An 18,917-nucleotide genomic window follows, 5' to 3' on the forward strand; every position below is an offset into this window, starting at 1 on the left:
GCAGGAAGGAGCCATCTGGGCCCTCCCTGGCGACTCTGGTGCGGCAGGGTTGAGTTTCTGGGCTTTCTCTGTGCAGTCGGAGGTGGAGGGCATCCGAAGGGAGTGGTTCCCTTCTGCGGAGCTGTTGTGCGAGGGGGGCTGGAAGCCATGTGCCTTCTGGGCTCCGCGGACCGCGATGCAAGCTTGCTGCACTGTCTTCGGGAATGCTGTGCAGATCCCGGTTGAGGGAGCTCTCCGGGCTGGCAGGCTTTGCCTGGCGTGGGTCCTAGGAGGAATGCAGGTAGCTGGGACCCCTGGAGGCTGCGCGGCGGCGGCGGCGGCGGGGTTGAGGATTGCGGTTGGAGGAGACCAGCCGGGCATCTCTGCTAGTAGGATCCTGTAGCTGCTGCTGTGGAAAGGAAAGAGGGAGTGCGGGTTACTCTCTGATTATTTTTAGCTTCTGATCAGTTACCGGCTTTCTGTGCAGTTTCAACCGTGTGAAGTTTGAATTGCGCTCCTCAGCTGGGATCTAGAGCGCTTTTAGTCAGGCAGATTGCTGGAATGTTGAGTGAGGCTAGGGGTAGGATGTCATAGCCTGCAGGATATACTAGGAGGAGCAAAAAGAAGGAAGGTGACACCCTGGGCACCCCTCTTCCCCTGGCAAGTGGACTTAATCCTGGCTTTTTTCCCAGGAGGCTTCTGCCCTGTGCAGGTAGCCTGGGGTTTGGGCTGGTGGTGTGAAGTGTTTGTGTCGGTGTGTTGGGGGTTGTGCTGTCTGTGTTTTGGGGTGGCTCCTTGGACTGGCCGAACCCCAGTGGTTATAACCAGCCTGTATGATTGGCATGGCTCTTGTCTATCCTCAGCTGATGATGGATGTCATGTTTCTAAGTGGATGTCTCTCTCCTCTGTCCTTCGTTCTTCAGAGCACTTAGCTAAGTCACCTACTTGTTTCCTTGATCTTTTTTTAGTTTAGTTTTTTTTTACATGCCATTTCTTCATCTTCCTTGTTTGTATTTTTATTTTAATTCTGGAGCCTGCTGGTCCTGTTTTTGTTTCCCATCAAGCATCTTTCACTCTTGCCTTCTCCTTGCTTAGCTCCAACTGCACGCTGAGGTGGTCTGGGAGAGGTGTTTCCACATTTGGCACTTCCTAAGTTGGAAGTCTTCACTTCAACCTGAGGCCACTTAGGAGAGGGTCAGTCTTCTTACTGAACCTTCAGCTGTTGGGATGGGAATCTTAGGCTTGAGCCTCATCACCGTGTAGGGCAAGGTGGTAGATTTCTGTGCTATTGCCCAAGGTGGGGTAGGGTGGTGCTAGTGGTGAGGCAGTCCCATCCTTTCTGTGCGGGGCATGAGAAGTAGCAGTGCCATCCAGCCAGTGTTGGTTCCACATCTTGGCTTCCTGTTGGCCCCTTGGTCTGGGGCTGCCCCTGTGTTGACTGGGAGCCTGTGGGCTCCCAGGGTGAACTCTGCCCCAAGCTGTAGCGTGACCCAGTTTTTCCACTTGCCCCACCCCATTCCTGCCCCTTTCCCAAATCGTTCTCTATGTCTCAGCCAGTTTGCCGCTTGCTGTGTCAGCACATCTGCCTGAGAAGTTTGAGGGTCTTAGGTGGATGGAAGGGTGTCCCTTTTGCCTCCGCGAGTTTGTCCTTGTCTCTACTTCCAGCTTTTATGGAGGCATGGCTGATTGGGAAGGGGGGCACCACAGGGATTGCTGGGGAGAAGCCCTTAAGAAAATGATTCTTTCTGGTGAGATCCAGGCTGGTGTCCCATTCCCAAGGGAATGGGAGGGGCTGTCTTGTGCCTGGCCTGATCCTGGGCTGAGAGGGAAAGGGGGAGGCTGATGGTGCTTTGTCCAGCCCAGTGCCGCCTGTTCCCTAGTATCTGCCTCGCACAGGAAGGGCGGAGTCAGAGGCATTTTCGGGCCAGTTCTGGGGGTCAGGAGCAGAGAGCATGTGTAGGAGAAAAGGAAGCATTCTGTTGTCCACCACTCTCTAGGTGCTGCTCCTTTTTCTCTGTTGGATAGGTGGCTACCTCTAATCTGTTAGTGGTGGTTTAGGATCTGTGGTCTGCACTCTGGTAGAGGTGATGAGGAAACTGAGTTTCAGAGGCGTCTTGTGGGCTCCCATTCCTCAAGGTAAATCTTTTGGGTGTCAGAAGGAAGGTTGTGTGCTCTGCCCACAGCTCCACTGAACTCTTGTTAAATCTAAGCTCCGATGATTGAAGGCATAACGAGGGAGTAAGTCAGCCCCTCACATGGTGTAACCCTTCAAGGTGTCTTGGGTTTCCTTGCCTAAGACATTATTAGAATGGCCTCTTGAGAACAGTGTCATCCCACAGTAGGTGTTTGAAGAGGTGGCATTTGGACCTGGGGCCAGGTAGTAATTTGGGAAGTCTTCTGTGAGAGGGTAGTCTTTCCCCGGCTACCTCTCTCAACCACACTCCCTCCCCTGCCACTTCCTGTCTGTCCTCTGTTGGCAGCTGGGTGCCCTGGGTTGGCTTCTGTGGTCAGGAGCCATTTTCCCTCTCCTCAGTGGGTGAGGCATTCCCTCCTTCTCTCCACTCCCTTCTCCACTCCTCCCACCTTGAGGGGGGTGGGTGGCTTGGGAAGCAGGAGGGGGAGGAGGAGGGAGCCGGTGCGCTGGTGTGAATGTCTGTTACAAAGGAAGCTGCCTCCTGGCCTTCTCCTCCCCCTCTGTGCCCCTTCCCACCTAGGCCTGCCCAGGAGCTCTCAGTATTACCCCAGGCTTTGTGTGTGCTCCCAGCCGGGGAGGAGGTGGAGCCAGATGGGGGGAGGAAAGGGGGGGGGATGGTGACAGCTGGGCTGATTTGGGCCCCTGGGGAGAAGAGGCTACTGACCCAGGAGAAGCTGGGGAGGAGCAGTAGAGCTGGAGATGGGGAAAGGAAATCAGCTTTGGGAGTGGGCGTGATCCTGGGCTGGCACCGGAGCCTGGGGCTTGGAGGTTCTGGTTGTTTTGCGCAGTGATGAGCCAAAGGGGTTAGTGAAGGGTGTGGTTTCTGGGACCCTCGAGCAGGTACTGTTCTGGGAATGTGCTGAGGGTATATTCTTTAGTTTTTACCTTCTGCGTAGGACCGCTCATTCTCGTTTCCCGGCTTGTGGAATGCTTGGTGGCTGGTTATAGGAGGACTAGGCACGTTTCTCTTACTTGGTTAACTGTACGCAGCTTGACTCAGCTGCGCTGGTGAACACATAGAGGACTCGTGTTAGGGATGAGGGAGAGGAGGCAGGGGTCTGGACAGCTGCCCGAGGTGGGCCTGGTCTGGCCCGGCAGGCCTATTTCAGGCATATACAGCTCTCTCTTTGTCTGTTTTTGTCCTGAGTATCAGCTTCCTTCTGTGGCGTGTATAGCAGTTCTCTTCAGTGGAATCTGGGACAGAAGGTGGGGGAATAAAGTCTAAAGCCTCTGGATTGGGCTCTAACCTTCTGCTATTGATCTTTTCCCTGCCTCCCTTTCTTTGCCAAAACATATGTAGAAAACGAAGAGGACCCGGAAGAGGATTTGTCAGAAGCAGAGACTCCAAAGCTCAAGAAAAAGAAAAAGCCTAAGAAACCTCGGGACCCTAAAATCCCTAAGAGCAAGCGCCAAAAAAAGGAGGTGAGTGGGTGACTGGATGTTATGGGCGGCAGGAGGGAGTGGGAGGTGCTCTGTGGAGGGCTGGGGCCTGCGTTTCTTGCCCTGGGGCGGTGGGCCAGGTCCTGGGCGTGAGCCTCAGGGCCGTCCTGAGGTCAGCATGTGTGTAGCATGTGTGTGTGTGTCTCCCTCTCCCCCTTCCCTGCTCCAGCGTATGCTCTTATGCCGGCAGCTGGGGGACAGCTCTGGGGAGGGGCCGGAGTTTGTGGAGGAGGACGAAGAGGTGGCTCTGCGCTCAGACAGTGAGGGCAGCGACTATACCCCTGGCAAGAAGAAGAAGAAGAAGCTCGGACCTAAGAAAGAAAAGAAGAGTAAGTCCAAGCGGAAAGAGGAAGAGGAGGAGGATGACGAAGACGATGATTCAAAGGTGCCTGGACCTCCATCCTCTTCTCTGTACTTCTGTCCTTTGTTTTCCAGACACTCTGCTGCCCCTTAGAATGTTTTCTCTCCACCTGTTTCTGATGATTTCTTCTTAGCCCTCTTACCCTGGACTTGCCAGCCTTAGTGGCAACTCAAACTCCCTTAGCGAGGGTGGGCACTAGGAGTCAGGCTTTGACTTTGCTCTCTCTGCAGGAGCCTAAATCATCTGCTCAGCTCCTGGAAGACTGGGGCATGGAAGACATTGACCACGTGTTCTCAGAGGAGGATTATCGCACTCTCACCAACTACAAGGCCTTCAGCCAGTTTGTCCGGTAAACAGGAGGGTCTTGGGGGCAGGAGATGGAGAGCGCTTCTGTAATCTCTTCTCACCTCCCTCGCCTCCTTTATTTTTAAACTTTTTCTCTTTTCTGTTCCTGCCATTTTTCCCCCAGACCCCTCATTGCTGCCAAAAACCCCAAGATCGCTGTCTCCAAGATGATGATGGTTTTGGGTGCGAAGTGGCGGGAGTTCAGCACCAACAACCCCTTCAAAGGCAGTTCTGGGGCTTCTGTGGCAGCAGCGGCAGCTGCGGCAGTGGCCGTGGTGGAGAGTATGGTGACGGCCACTGAAGTTGCACCTCCTCCGCCCCCTGTGGAGGTGCCTATCCGCAAGGCCAAGACCAAGGAGGGCAAAGGTGACATGGGGCTCAGTGGGAGTGGGGACTAGTGGGCTTGGGATGTCGAAGTTGGAGGAAGCGCAGACGCGCTATTCTGTCAACCCAAAGATGGAAGCTAGGAGGTGGGAATGAACCGTGGATTAGGAGGGAAACTGGGGAAGCTGGCCACGTAGAAATATTTTAGGTGGGGAATATTTTATTGGGTTGGCCAAAAAGTTCATTCTGTTTTTTCCATAAGCTGGCTCTAGTAGCACTTAGTAGTTGTCTTTAACTTCATTTGAAACAATTTCGTTAGGTTGTATTGTGACAGCTGTCATATCAGTGTGCATTTAAAAAAAAACTTACCAAAATTGGTGAATTTTTGTGTAGCCATTTTAATATTGAAGATGGAAGAAAAAAAGCAACGTTTTCGACGTATTATGCTTTATTATTTCAAGAAAGGTAAAAAGGCAACTGGAACGCAAAAAAAGATTTGTGCAGTGTATGAAGAAGGTGCTGTGACTGATCGAACCTGTCAAAAGTGGTTTGCGAAGTTCCGTGCTGGAGACTTCTTGCTGGACGATGCTCCACGGTCGGGTAGACCAGTTAAAGTTGATAGCGATCAAATCGAGACCTTAACTGAGAACAGTCAACATTATGCCACGTGAGAGGTAGCCGACATACTCAAAATCTCCAAATCAAGCGCTCAAAATCATTTGCACCAGCTTGGTTACGTTAATCGCTTTGATGTTTGGGTTCCACATAAGTTGAGTGAAAAAAATCTTCTCGACCGTATTTCCGCATGCCGCTCTCTACTTAAATGTAAGGAAAATGTTGCATTTTTAAGACAAATTGTGACAGGTGGTGAAAAGTGGATGCTGTACAATAATGTGGAATGGAAGAGATGGTGGGGCAAACGAAGTGAACCACCACCAGCTATGCCAAGGGCCGGTCTCCATCCAAAGAAGGTGATGCTGTGTATATGGTGGGATTGGAAGGGAGTCCCCTATTATGAGCTCTTTCTAGAAAACCAGATGATTAATTCCAACAACTACTGCTCCCAGTTAGACCAGCTGAAAGCAGCACTCGATGAAAAGCGTCCGGAATTAGTCAACAGAAAATGCATCATCTTCCATCAGGCTATTGCAAGACTGCATGTTTCTTTGATGACCAGGCAAAAACTGTTACAGCTTGGCTGGGAGGTTCTGATTCCTCCGCCATATTCACCAGACGTTGCACCTTCGGATTTCCATCTGTTTCAGTCTTTACAAAATTCTTTTAATGGAAAAAATGTCGATTCCCTGGAAGACTGTGAAAGGCACCTGGAACAGTTCTTTGCTCGAAAAGATAAAAAGTTTTGGGAAGATGGAATTATGAAGTTGCCTGAAAAATGGCAGAGGGTAGTGGAACAAAACGGTGAATACACTGTTCAATAAAGTTCTTGGTGAAAATGAAAAATGTGTCTTTTATGTTTACTTAAAAACCGAGGGAACTTTTTGGCCAACCTAATATCTTTCCCATGTTCTGCTCTGTGGTGTGTATTTGGATTGTATGATCTTACCTGCTTTCTCCTGATTTAGGTCCCAATGCTCGGAGGAAGCCCAAGGGCAGCCCTCGTGTCCCTGACGCCAAGAAGCCTAAGCCCAAGAAAGTAGCTCCCCTGAAAATCAAGCTGGGAGGTTTCGGTTCTAAGCGTAAGAGATCCTCGGTGAGAGCCCAGCCTGTCCCCTGGCGAGGGTGCCTTAGCTAACGGGGAGGATGTGGTCTTAGGTCAGGATTCAGGGTTCAGTAGGTGCATGAGCATGTGGGGAGTTGGCCATAGAAGAGGTGGTTAGGCTTCCTTGCTGGGATTCCAGCACCCCTAGTAAAAGGGTGATCCCTTCTCCATCACTGTCTCCTTCCCCTTGGCCTGAACCTCTAACCTTCTCATCCTGCCAGAGTGAGGATGACGACCTAGATGTGGAGTCTGACTTCGATGATGCCAGTATCAATAGCTACTCTGTTTCTGATGGTTCTACCAGCCGCAGTAGCCGCAGCCGCAAGAAACTCCGGACCACGAAAAAGAAAAAGAAAGGTGTGTTTCTCTTCTGTATCAGTATGTAATGGAATGAGGGGGGAATGATTGGGGAAGCATGTCCCTAAGGAGATAGGGGCTGGTTTAGCGGGGTGGGGGGAGGTAGGTTTTTTCTAATAACTGGGCTTTCCCTCTTCCTTGCCTAGGCGAGGAGGAGGTGACTGCTGTGGATGGTTATGAGACAGACCACCAGGACTACTGTGAGGTGTGCCAGCAAGGCGGGGAGATCATCCTGTGCGACACCTGTCCCCGAGCTTACCACATGGTCTGCCTGGATCCGGATATGGAGAAGGCTCCCGAGGGCAAGTGGAGCTGCCCACACTGCGTGAGTGCCGGGCCGTCGTGGCCCTTCGGGACCCTTGAGCGGAAGGGTGGGATGAGGAAACTCTTTGGGGCCTGGGTGGGGGTAGGAGTGGTGGCGTTGCTGGCTACGGGCTTTGGGAAGCTTTCAAAGGAATGATGGGCACGGTTCAGATGGGGGTTGGGTGGGGGTGGGGGTGGGGGTGGTAGTAATCTGACTCTGTGGTCCTTGACTGCAGGAGAAGGAAGGCATCCAGTGGGAGGCTAAAGAGGACAATTCGGAGGGTGAGGAGATCCTGGAAGAGGTGGGGGGAGACCCTGAAGAGGAGGATGACCACCACATGGAGTTCTGTCGGGTCTGCAAGGATGGGGGGGAGCTGCTGTGCTGCGATGCCTGTCCTTCCTCCTACCACATCCACTGCCTGAACCCGCCCCTTCCAGAGATCCCCAACGGAGAGTGGCTCTGTCCCCGCTGTACGGTGGGTGCCTGGCCCCGGCCGGTGGTCCAGCAGCAGGGTTTACCCCTCTTGCGTGTAGGTGTCGTGAGGCTGAGGTGCAGGAGAGGTCACTGGAGGGCTATAGGCCTTTCAGCCCTGAGGCATGGATCTTCCTTCCTCGTAGAGTCACGGGATACCTTTGTTCTGGGAAACCGTAGGACTAACTTTGAACAGAGTTGATGCTTTGCCAGCTCTCCGAAGTGGGAGGGAGCCATGTTCTTTTAGCCCAGAATATCCTTTCCTGTCTTGACACCCAGCCTCGAGGTCTTGGTAGCTTGGTGATATAATAGGGCCACCGAATGCTGTTAGATTGCTTAAGAGAGGAATTCTGAGCCCCAGGTCTGTGACTTTTCTGTGCCTACTTGTTCTGGGTTATTGTTGAAGTCTAGCTACTGGCTCTGTTAGGCAGATAGGAGTGATAATGTCTCACAAATCCTGGACGAAGTCCAGAAACAGAGAGGGAATTCTGTTCTTCTCTCCTGGGATTAGGGTGCTGGGATTAGGTCTTACTTGAAACGAGGTTTTAATAATGCTCTGATGAGGTTGAAGCTGCCTGTGGGCTATGCCGTGGTAATGATTCGGTGTTGGATCATCTCTTTTCCTCTTAGTGTCCAGCTCTTAAGGGCAAAGTTCAGAAGATCCTGATCTGGAAGTGGGGTCAGCCACCATCTCCCACACCAGTGCCTCGGCCCCCAGATGCTGACCCCAGTACTCCGCCCCCCAAGCCCCTGGAGGGGCGGCCGGAGCGGCAGTTCTTTGTGAAGTGGCAAGGCATGTCGTACTGGCACTGCTCCTGGGTGTCTGAGCTGCAGGTAACCCTGGGGTAGAGCAGATGCGGGGCTGCGGTGAAGAGGGCAGTGAGAGAAAGCAGCCTTGTGGGTAGGAGTGGACATAGCTCCTTGGGGACTTCCTTCTCTCTCCGCTCTTGCAGTTGGAGCTGCACTGTCAGGTGATGTTCCGGAACTATCAGCGGAAGAATGACATGGATGAGCCGCCCTCCGGGGACTTCGGTGGCGATGAAGAGAAGAGCCGAAAGCGGAAGAACAAGGACCCCAAGTTTGCAGAGATGGAGGAACGCTTCTATCGCTACGGGATCAAACCCGAGTGGATGATGATCCACCGGATTCTCAACCACAGGTACCGGGGGGCTGGGCCGGGCAGCGTGTCGTGGGTATCCTGGAGGTGGGCATCGTGGGCATCCTGGAGGTGGGCAGCGTATCCGCGGGGGCTTAATTAGGAAAGTAGATGTCACCAGTAAGTTACAGTTGGATGAGACACTCAGTATGTTATGAACTGACTGAATCCTGGTACTTGAGCTATAGACTGTAGATACGAGATCATTTTTCGTGCAAAGACTGGTGGACCAGATGTATTTGCTTCTGAATACGTGTGGTGTCTGGCCTCCTTAGAGGTCTGGTTTTGGAGGGGAGCAGAGCAGGGTGGCCTTCTGGCTCTGAGGGTTTTCTCTCCTTGACTTTGTAGCGTGGACAAGAAGGGCCACGTCCACTACTTGATCAAGTGGCGGGACTTGCCCTATGATCAGGCCTCCTGGGAGAGTGAGGATGTGGAGATACAGGACTACGACCTGTTCAAGCAGAGCTATTGGAATCACAGGTGAGGGACTTTGATGAGTAGAGCTGCTGCTCCTTGAGAAGGACTCCAGGCAGCTGTTGATGTATCTGTCTTCCTTAGGGAGTTGATGAGGGGTGAGGAAGGACGACCAGGCAAAAAGCTCAAGAAGGTGAAGCTGAGGAAGTTGGAAAGGCCCCCTGAAACCCCAACGGTTGACGTGAGTCATCAGGAGAGGGAGGGCGGTTTGTCGGGTAGGACGATGTATGTTGTGTGCTCCAGTCTGAAGGCATGATCTCAAGTGATCACTGTAGCTAAGTTGCTTCACACAGACTGCTTCCCTAATTCTCCACATCTCTGTAAGTCAGGGGAAAGACACTAGGATTACTTTATTTTCTCTCTTCCTCATCAGAAAACTAAAAACATAGATGTTAGTGTTTATATGACTGAGGAGGTGTTATGTATGGAGGGGTCACATAACCGAGCTTTTGTGAAACTTATTTTGGAACCTGGGTCTTCTGACCCTTAATTCATGGCTCAATTCTTCCGGGGTTTTGTGTAATATAAGGTGAGTCTGGTTAAGGTTAAACAGATGAATCTAGAGGGGGCATAGGATCATTTACCTCGTGGTTCCTGACCAGTAGAATTTACTGTACTGCCAAGGAGACTATGATGTGTCTTTCTTGGATGTCTGTAGGACCAAGATCTGCGTCTTGCCTCGCTTCCTGGAGGATCCTAAATAAAACACAAAGTTACAGTAACCATTAAGCACCTTTTTCCCACCAGTTTTTGTGGCCCCTCGAGTAGGGTCTAGTGAGAGTGTGTCAGGAGGGGCCGCCGCTGTCTTACGGAAGGAAGGGGGTCCCTGGCCAGCTCTTGACGTCCTCATTTCGTCCTTCAGCCAACGGTGAAATACGAGCGGCAGCCAGAGTACCTGGACGCTACAGGGGGGACCTTGCACCCCTATCAGATGGAGGGTCTCAACTGGCTGCGCTTCTCCTGGGCTCAAGGCACCGACACCATCCTGGCTGACGAGATGGGCCTTGGGAAGACCGTTCAGACCGCAGTCTTCCTCTACTCCCTCTACAAGGAGGTAGGAGAGCTGGGGCTGTTAGTTTTTTGTGTGGGTGTTTTGTGTTCGTGGTCTTCTCTTACACTCTGAGGAGACAGAAAAAGGAAGAAAAAAAATTGGTCTCTGGCCCTGGAGAACAGTGCTGAGTGACAGTAAGATAGATGCAAGTACACAGAGACAGACTGGAGGGAATGGGGCTGTGGGTGGGATTAGCGGTGGGTGCCTGTAGCCTCGGTCCTGGGGGACGGATATGCGCTGAGACAAGCAGAACTGTGGGTAGAAGTAGTGTGGAGAGACATCGAGCGGCAGGGGTGCGGTGTAAGCTCCCTGCAGGGCAGGCAGGCGTGTTGGCACATGGAGAAGGGAGGGAGAGGAGCGGCCATGCACACGCCTGTCCTCCGCCCACTCCGGGGCAGGGGCAGGGGCAGGGTGGGCGCTCGGGTTGCGTGTGGGACCCTCAGTCCTTACTCTCCGTCTCCTCTTCTTCCTCAAAGGGTCATTCCAAAGGCCCCTTCCTAGTGAGCGCCCCTCTTTCTACCATCATCAACTGGGAGCGGGAGTTTGAAATGTGGGCTCCAGATATGTATGTGGTGACCTACGTGGGTGACAAAGACAGCCGTGCCATCATCCGAGAGAATGAGTTCTCCTTTGAGGACAATGCCATTCGTGGCGGCAAGAAGGCTTCCCGCATGAAGGTACCTCAGCGGGAGGGAGACCCACCCTCGGAGAGGGGAGTTCTCGCTCTGGGCCCCTCGTGCCCCGGTCCCCGGGGTGAGGCGAAAGGATAATAGCCGGGAGGAGGGAAACCCCCCGGAGTCCCTCGGCTTGGCCTGTACCGGCAGAGTTGGACAGGAGTGACCAGGTTGCCTTCTTGTGCAGAAAGAGGCATCTGTGAAATTCCACGTGCTGCTGACGTCCTATGAGTTGATCACCATTGACATGGCCATCTTGGGCTCTATTGACTGGGCCTGCCTCATCGTGGATGAAGCCCATCGGCTCAAGAACAATCAGTCTAAGGTGAGGGGGGCGGGAGGTGTGGCCCCCAGTTTAGTGCTCTAGTACTGCCTGCTCATTAGGGGACCCAGGAGGGCAGGAGAGGGGGAAGGGCTCCGCCTGCCTTCCTCACTCGCGGTAGACGACCCTTGGAGGCCAGGCCTTGAAAGGAGGACAGGGGAGGGGGAGGGCTCGCTGCCTGCCTTCCTCACTCGCGGCAGGCGACCCTTGGAGGCCAGGCCTTGAAAGTAAGATGGAGGGCTTCCCTGGCGGCCCAGTGGTTAAGAGTCCACGCTTCCATTACAAGGGGCACGGGTTCAGTCCCTGGTCAGGGAACTGGGATCCCGCATGCCGCACGGTGCGGCCAAAAAAAAAGAAAAAAGAGTTAGTAACGGGAAAGAAGATAAAGGAAAAAAAAAGGTGGGGATGGGGGCGTAACTGCTGGGCGGCAAAGCAGAAGTCTGTGGACATGTGCTGGAGCCCTCTTCTTACTGAATTCCACTTCTCTCCTGCCTCACCAGTTCTTCCGGGTCTTAAACGGTTACTCGCTCCAGCACAAGCTGTTGCTGACAGGGACTCCATTACAGAACAACCTGGAAGAGTTGTTTCACCTGCTCAACTTCCTCACCCCTGAGAGGTTCCAGTGAGTGTGTGCTTATCCACAGTCGGCTCCGCGTTCTTCCAGTTCTTCCTTTTGCCTGTTTCTTATGTCACTTTCCTTTCTTCCTTCCCCCTCCAACAACCTTTTCCTTTCTCTTTCTGAAGCAACTTGGAAGGCTTCTTGGAGGAGTTCGCTGACATTGCCAAGGAGGACCAGATTAAAAAGCTGCACGACATGCTGGGGCCTCACATGTTGCGGCGGCTCAAAGCTGACGTGTTCAAGAACATGCCTTCCAAGACAGAACTGATTGTGCGTGTGGAGTTGAGCCCTATGCAGAAGTGAGTCTGAAGGGACAGAAGCACTGGCTCTGTTTTGCAGACACACTTAGACACCTGCCAGTCTGCACAGTGTTTCCTTCTCCATACTCTGCCGCAAGGCGTGTGGTGACAGGAGCCAGCGAGGGCTAAAGAAACCTGTTGCCAGGTTGCTGGGGCCCAGAGTTCTTTGTTTTCTTTTTTTGACATCTTTACTGGAGTGTAACTGCTTTACGGTGCTGCGGCCGAGCTCTTACTGAGTTAACCCTTACCTTGTTTAAAATGATGGTGGCGGCGCTTCTTAGGTTTCCTCGGTCCCAAAGGGAGATATGTTGGAAAGAAGATCCCAGACCCTGGGACTGCATTATGAGTCACACAAAGGCTCTTGAGCATGGCTTACCTTGCTGTCTTGCCCACATAGGAAATACTACAAGTACATCCTCACTCGAAACTTTGAAGCGCTCAATGCTCGAGGTGGCGGCAACCAGGTCTCTTTGCTAAACGTCGTGATGGATCTTAAAAAGTGCTGCAACCACCCGTATCTTTTCCCCGTGGCTGCCATGGTACGTTGTGCCACCTCTTGTCCCTCCCTGGGCGGGAACTGCTCCATTTGGGGTTTCTTTCCATATTTTTTTCTTTTTTGCTTATTTCCTCAGGAAGCCCCTAAGATGCCTAATGGCATGTATGATGGCAGTGCCCTAATCAGAGCATCTGGGAAGTTATTGCTGCTTCAGAAGATGCTCAAGAACCTTAAGGAGGGTGGGCACCGTGTACTCATCTTCTCCCAGGTATTGTGTGGGAGCTTTTGTGGGTAGCAGTGGACAGCTCAGTGACGTAGGGGAGGAATTGTCATCTGATTAATCCCATAATTAAAGTATGCTCATTTTCCAGATGACCAAGATGCTGGACCTGCTAGAGGATTTCTTGGAACACGAAGGTTATAAATATGAACGTATTGATGGTGGAATCACTGGGAACATGCGTCAGGAGGCCATTGACCGCTTCAATGGTGAGAGGGAAGGAGTGGCTTCGGTCCTGGCATCCTCACTCACGGCTCTGGACCGATCACTTGTTCTTCTTGAGCATCTGCTTTTCTGCGTAGAGGTTTAGGGTCTTTTGTCAATTGACGTGGAAGAGTACTGTTGAATGTCTTGATTGGAAGGATGTTTGGATTATTGCTAGGAGATTGTTTATTCCCTTTGGAGTCTTTGTTCTTTCTGCTAAAAAGAAGGACACTTTATTTAACCCTCCGCATTGCATCTTGAGGCCCAGGAGGGACCAGGACTTACCAAACCCAGATAGCAAGTTAGTGGCAGGCTTGTCTCAGTAGCCACTACCACCTCCTCTTCTTTTTTTTTACTTTTTAATTCGAAATAATTGTGAACTTAAAGTTCAGAAAATAATACAGAGAGTTGGTGTATACACTTCACCCAGCATTTCTTAATAATGACTTATATAACCTCAGTACAATGATCAAACCCAGGGAATTAACACTGGTGTCATACTACTACCTAAACTGTAGACTTGAATTGAATGTCACCACTGTTCCTGTGACAGGAATCCAGTCCCAGATCCCACGTTGAGCGTAGTTGTTGTTTCTCTTCCAGTTCTTCATTCTTTCCTTTCCTTTCACAACGTTGATACCTTTGATGACGACTGGTTAGCTCTTTTGTAGAACGTCTCTGTTTTTTGTTTTTTTTGGCGGTACGCGGGCCTCTCACTGTTGTGGCCTCTCCTGTTGCGGAGCACAGGCTCTGGACGCGCAGGCTCAGCGGCCATGGCTCACGGGCCCAGCTGCTCCGCGGCATGTGGGATCTTCCCGGACCAGGGCACGGACCCGTGTCCCCTGCATCGGCAGGCGGGACTCTCAACCACTGTGCCACCAGGGACACCCTAGAACGTCTCTGCTTTGATATTTTCTCATGCTGAGATTGACACTAGACATTTTGGACAGGAATCCCAGAGAAGCGATGCTGTGTCCTTTTCAGTGCATCATTCCCAGGGAGGACATGATGTTGATAATGTTCCATTGCTGGTGTTAACCTTGATCACTTGGTTAAGGTGGTGTCTGTTGAATTCCTCCCATGTAAAGTTACTCTTTTTTTTTTCATTGTGATTAATAAATATCTTGAGGGAGATACTTTAGACTGTGGTGACATCCTGTTTCTCCTTAAACCTTCCCACTGATTTCAGTATCCATTGGTGGACCTTGCTTATGAGTATTACTTATTAATATTATTAGTTTTGTGTTTGCCTAATGAGGTGGGTATTTTAATTCAAATATAGTTGGTTTACAATGTTGTGTTAATTTCTGCTGTACAGCAAAGTGATCAGTTATGCATATATATATGTTCTTTTTAAAATATGCATTCTTTTTCATGTTCTTTTCCATTATGGTTTATCACAGGATACTGAATACAGCTCCCCGTGCTATGCAGTAGGACCTTGTTGTTCATCCATTCTATATACAATAGTTTGCATCTCCTAATGAGGTTTTATAGTTCTGATATTCCTTAAACATTTATTAACTGGAATTCTAGAGACACCTCTAATGGTGTTTTTGGTTCCTCTCTTAGCACCAGGTGCTCAGCAGTTCTGCTTCTTGCTTTCCACTCGAGCTGGGGGCCTTGGAATCAATCTGGCCACTGCTGACACAGTTATTATCTATGACTCTGACTGGAACCCCCATAATGACATCCAGGTGAGCAGAGGTAGCAGCCTTGGTCTACAGTGACTTTTTGGAAATGCATAGTGTTCTCTGTGAGGGCTCCACCATCTGGGATTAGTTGTTTCAGGGGGAAACAATAGATTGTTTTCAAATGTCTTTTACCTTATTGTAAGCCAGAGAGTTTGGGTTAGCTGTGGTCCTATTTTGGGTAACATGATAGAGGGTGGTATCTTGGGGTAGGGGTGCAAAGGGAAGTTTTGTGTGAGGGCAAGCTGCAGCTCCTGCCTTATGCTGGATTTAACTTATTATGTGGAAGTCAAGAGTAGGAGTAAGGAAATATGATTACTTCAGTTTTTGCCTCCGTTTTGTGCACAACTCCAGGCCTTTAGCAGAGCTCACCGTATTGGGCAGAATAAGAAGGTGATGATCTATCGGTTTGTGACCCGTGCGTCAGTAGAAGAGCGCATCACGCAGGTGGCAAAGAAGAAGATGATGCTGACGCATCTAGTTGTTCGGCCTGGGCTGGGCTCCAAGACTGGATCCATGTCCAAACAGGAGCTTGATGACATCCTCAAGTTTGGCACTGAGGAGCTATTCAAGGACGAAGCCACAGATGGAGGTGAGCTAGGCAGGAGCTTGTTTTGGTGTGGGGCTTGGCTTCTCTAAAGGATATCTTTGATACCTAGGGTCCTGAGACTCAGACCTAGGGTCCTGTGGGACTTGCTTTTTCCACTGCAGCTGCTGAAGTTAACTGGGGGTATGGACCCCTGATTCTTTATAGGAGGAGACAACAAAGAGGGAGAAGACAGCAGTGTTATCCACTATGATGATAAGGCCATTGAACGACTGCTGGACCGGAACCAGGATGAGACAGAAGATACGGAATTGCAGGGCATGAATGAATATTTGAGCTCATTCAAAGTGGCCCAGTATGTGGTGCGAGAAGAAGAAATGGGGGTGAGTATGAGTCCAAAGCAATGCTGTGCTTGGTGATTGGTCCAGAAATTGGAGTTGAGACCATGATGGTATTTGAGATGAGAGGAAACCATCCGTAGGCAAATTAGTACATTGCTGAATTGATACACCTCTTCCTTTGAAGAAAAATTCTGTAACATATGAGCAAATCACATTCTCATCTTTGACGTGGCTGTCCGGCCACTTTTCACACTCAAAACACTTGTATTAGCTCTTCTTTTTTTTTTTTCTAATAACTTTTATTTTTATTTTTGGCTGCGTTGGGTCTTGCTGCGTGCAGGCTTTCTCTAGTTGCAGCCAGCAGGGGCTACTCTTCGTTGCGGTGCACGGGCATCTCATTGCGGTGGCTTCTCTTGTTGCGGAGCATGGGCTCTAGGCGTGCGGGCTTCAGCAGTTGTGGCTCGCGGGCTCTAGAGCGCAGGCTCAGTAGTTGTGGCGCACGGGCTTAGTTGCTCCGCAGCATGTGGGATCTTCCCAGACCAGGGCTTGAACCCGTGTCCCCTGCATTGGCAGGTGGATTCTTAACCACTGCGCCACCAGGGAAGCCCTGTATTAGCTCTTCTTTATCAGAATCTCATCTTATTTTCTCTTATGTATTTTATTAGCCCTATAAATAAATTTTGGATTGCTATCTCAAGTCTCTCCGGAGAAAAGGTAGGAGATACGATACATACTTAGCATATCCCCTGTGCTTTTTAAAACTTTAGAGTTGTTTTCCCTTTTTGTTTTCTTGTGTATTCTTGGTCTTTTTTTTAGTAGAAAACAAAACATACTCAGTTATAAATGCTTGGCCTCTGTAATGAAGTTTTTCCTCCTAATGATATCTAGGGTATAAAATGAAAAAACAATTGCTTTCGCTTCTGGTCCTCTCTTAGCCGCCCAGGTCAGGGTTCTTCGAATTGGCATCAGTTTCTGCTGGTCCTTGCCATCTTTTCTCATCCTTCCAATTCAGAACCATCCCCCTTGTTGTATTTTTCTTTTCCTTTTTTTTATTTTTCTGATACGTATTATCTTTGTTCTTGAAAGTGATTCTACTAACTTCAGTTGGGTGTAACTGTGGCTGAAAAGTCTGACAGGTCTACAGACCAGTAGTATTCAGCCAAAACTGCCCTTCTGTCAGGGTGGTGACCGCATATGGGAGTGACTGACTGGGGCAGAACGTGCTGAGTGGTTGTAAGGGAGGGGTGGTACTCTCCCTCCCACTGATGACCTCTCCTGATGACTACACAGGTATACAGACAGCCCTCTCATTAGTGGCTGAGGCTGCTATTTACTTTATAATTTTTTTTTTTTTTTTTTTTTTTTTGCGGTACGCGGGCCTCTCACTGTTGTGGCCTCGCCCGTTGCGGAGCGCAGGCTCAGCGGCCATGGCTCACGGGCCCAGCCGCTCCGCGGCATGTGGGATCTTCCCGGACCGGGGCACGAACCCGTGTCCCCTGCATCGGCAGGCGGACTCTCAACCACTGCGCCACCTGGGAAGCCCCTACTTTATAATATTTTTAAATGTTATTTTATTTTATTTTTTTTGAATTTTATTTTATTTAACTTTTATATAGCAGGTTCTTATTAGTTATCTATTTTATACACATCAGTGTATACATGTCAGTCCCAATCGCCGTATTCATTCCCCCACTGCCCCCACCCCGCACCGCTTTCCCCGCTTGGTGTCCATACATTTGTTCTCTACATCTGTGTCTCTATTTCTGCCCTGCAAACCGGTTCATCTGTACCATTTTTCTAGGTTCCACATATATGCGTTAATATACAATATTTGTTTTTCTCTTTCTGACTTAACTTCACTCTGTATGACAGTCTCTAGATCTATCCACGTCTCTACAAATGATCCAGTTTCGTTCCTTTTTGTGGCTGAGTAATATTCCATTGTATGTATGTACCACATCTTCTTTATCCATTCCTCTGTCAATGGGCATTTTAGGTTGCTTCCATGTCCTGGTTATTGTAAATAGTGCTGCAGTGAACATTGGGGTGCATGTGTCTTTTTGAATTATGGTTTTCTCTGGGTATATGCCCAGTACTGGGATTGCTGGGTCATATGGTAGTTCTATTTTTAGTTTTCTAAGGAATCTCCATACTGTTCTCCATAGCGGCTGTATCAATTTACATACCTACCAACAGTGCAGGAGGGTTCCCTTTTCTCCACACCCTCTCCAGCATTTATTTGTTGTTTGTAGATTTTCTGATGATGCCCATTCTAACTGGTGTGAGGTGATACCTCACTGTAGTTTTGATTTGCATTTCTCTAATAATTAGTGATGTTGAGCAGCTTTTCATGTGCCCCTTGGCCATCTGTATGTCTTCTTTGGAGAAATGTCTATTTAGGTCTTCTGCCCATTTTTGGATTGGGTTGTTGGTTTTTTAATATTGAGCTGCATGAGCTGTTTATATGTTTTGGAAATTAATCCTTTGTCGATTGATTCGTTTGCAAATATTTTCTCCCATTCTGAGGGCTGTCTTTTCATCTTGTTTGTAGTTTCCTTTGCTTTGCAAAAGCTTTTAAGTTTCATTAGGTCCCATTAAACTTTATTTTTTGAATAGATGGTGTAGCCCTCCATATCTTTGGTTCCTCCACATCTGCAGATTCAACTGACCATGGACCATGTAATACCGTAGTATTTACTATTGAGAAATATCTGCATATAAATGGATTCATGCAGTTCAAACCTGTGTTGTTCAAGGGTCAACTGTAATTCACCTAGTTCAAAATTCAAAAGCTACAGAAGTATCTCTTTCCCACTCCAGTCCTTTGGTTACCTAGCTCCCTCCCTGGGGATAAGGGATATGTATTTTATAAATCATTTTATGTGCGCACAAATTACATATATATGTATATATACATATACATGTATATACATATGAATGCCTTTTTTCCTCTTCCTTTTAAGGAAAGTAGTTGTTTTTTTTAATTGAAGTATATTTGATTTACAATGTTGTGTTAATTTCTGCTGTACAGCAAAGTGACTCAGTTTTACATATATATATATTCTCTTATTTTATATATACTCTTTTCCACTATGGCAGTTCCCTGTGCTATACAGTAGGACCTGTTGTTTATCCATTCTCTATATAAAAGCTTACATCTGCTAACCCCAGCCTCCCACTCCATCCCTCCCCCAACCCCCTCCCCCTTGGCAACCACCAGTCTGTTCTCTACATCCGTGATTCTGTTTCTCTCTCTGTCCGTGATTCT

At 49.6% G+C, this 18,917-nt stretch overlaps 1 protein-coding gene across 8 annotated transcripts in view; it reads left to right on the plus strand.

Annotated features, from left to right (window-relative positions):
• CHD4 (chromodomain helicase DNA binding protein 4) overlaps nt 1–18,917 on the plus strand; it is a 30,118-nt gene that overhangs the window by 1,192 nt on the left and 10,009 nt on the right. For 5 of the 8 annotated variants that reach the window (XM_033867120.2, XM_033867121.2, XM_033867123.2 and 2 more), the window contains exons 3-25: nt 3,474–3,595; nt 3,783–3,998; nt 4,205–4,323; nt 4,444–4,685; nt 6,227–6,354; nt 6,585–6,720; nt 6,867–7,045; nt 7,260–7,499; nt 8,126–8,329; nt 8,449–8,654; nt 9,000–9,131; nt 9,210–9,306; nt 9,988–10,179; nt 10,653–10,853; nt 11,038–11,175; nt 11,673–11,794; nt 11,917–12,090; nt 12,488–12,629; nt 12,723–12,854; nt 12,958–13,075; nt 14,643–14,767; nt 15,116–15,353; nt 15,516–15,691. In XM_033867120.2, coding sequence (XP_033723011.1) covers nt 3,474–3,595; nt 3,783–3,998; nt 4,205–4,323; nt 4,444–4,685; nt 6,227–6,354; nt 6,585–6,720; nt 6,867–7,045; nt 7,260–7,499; nt 8,126–8,329; nt 8,449–8,654; nt 9,000–9,131; nt 9,210–9,306; nt 9,988–10,179; nt 10,653–10,853; nt 11,038–11,175; nt 11,673–11,794; nt 11,917–12,090; nt 12,488–12,629; nt 12,723–12,854; nt 12,958–13,075; nt 14,643–14,767; nt 15,116–15,353; nt 15,516–15,691 — 3,779 coding nt within the window. The remainder of the gene's footprint in view (nt 1–3,473; nt 3,596–3,782; nt 3,999–4,204; nt 4,324–4,443; nt 4,686–6,226; nt 6,355–6,584; nt 6,721–6,866; nt 7,046–7,259; nt 7,500–8,125; nt 8,330–8,448; nt 8,655–8,999; nt 9,132–9,209; nt 9,307–9,987; nt 10,180–10,652; nt 10,854–11,037; nt 11,176–11,672; nt 11,795–11,916; nt 12,091–12,487; nt 12,630–12,722; nt 12,855–12,957; nt 13,076–14,642; nt 14,768–15,115; nt 15,354–15,515; nt 15,692–18,917) is intronic. The other 3 variants (XM_033867124.2, XM_033867125.2, XM_033867126.2) reach the window with 2 other exon arrangements.

Source organism: Tursiops truncatus, chromosome 11 (genome assembly GCF_011762595.2).
Source record: "Tursiops truncatus isolate mTurTru1 chromosome 11, mTurTru1.mat.Y, whole genome shotgun sequence".
Classification (NCBI taxonomy): Eukaryota; Metazoa; Chordata; class Mammalia; order Artiodactyla; family Delphinidae; genus Tursiops; species Tursiops truncatus.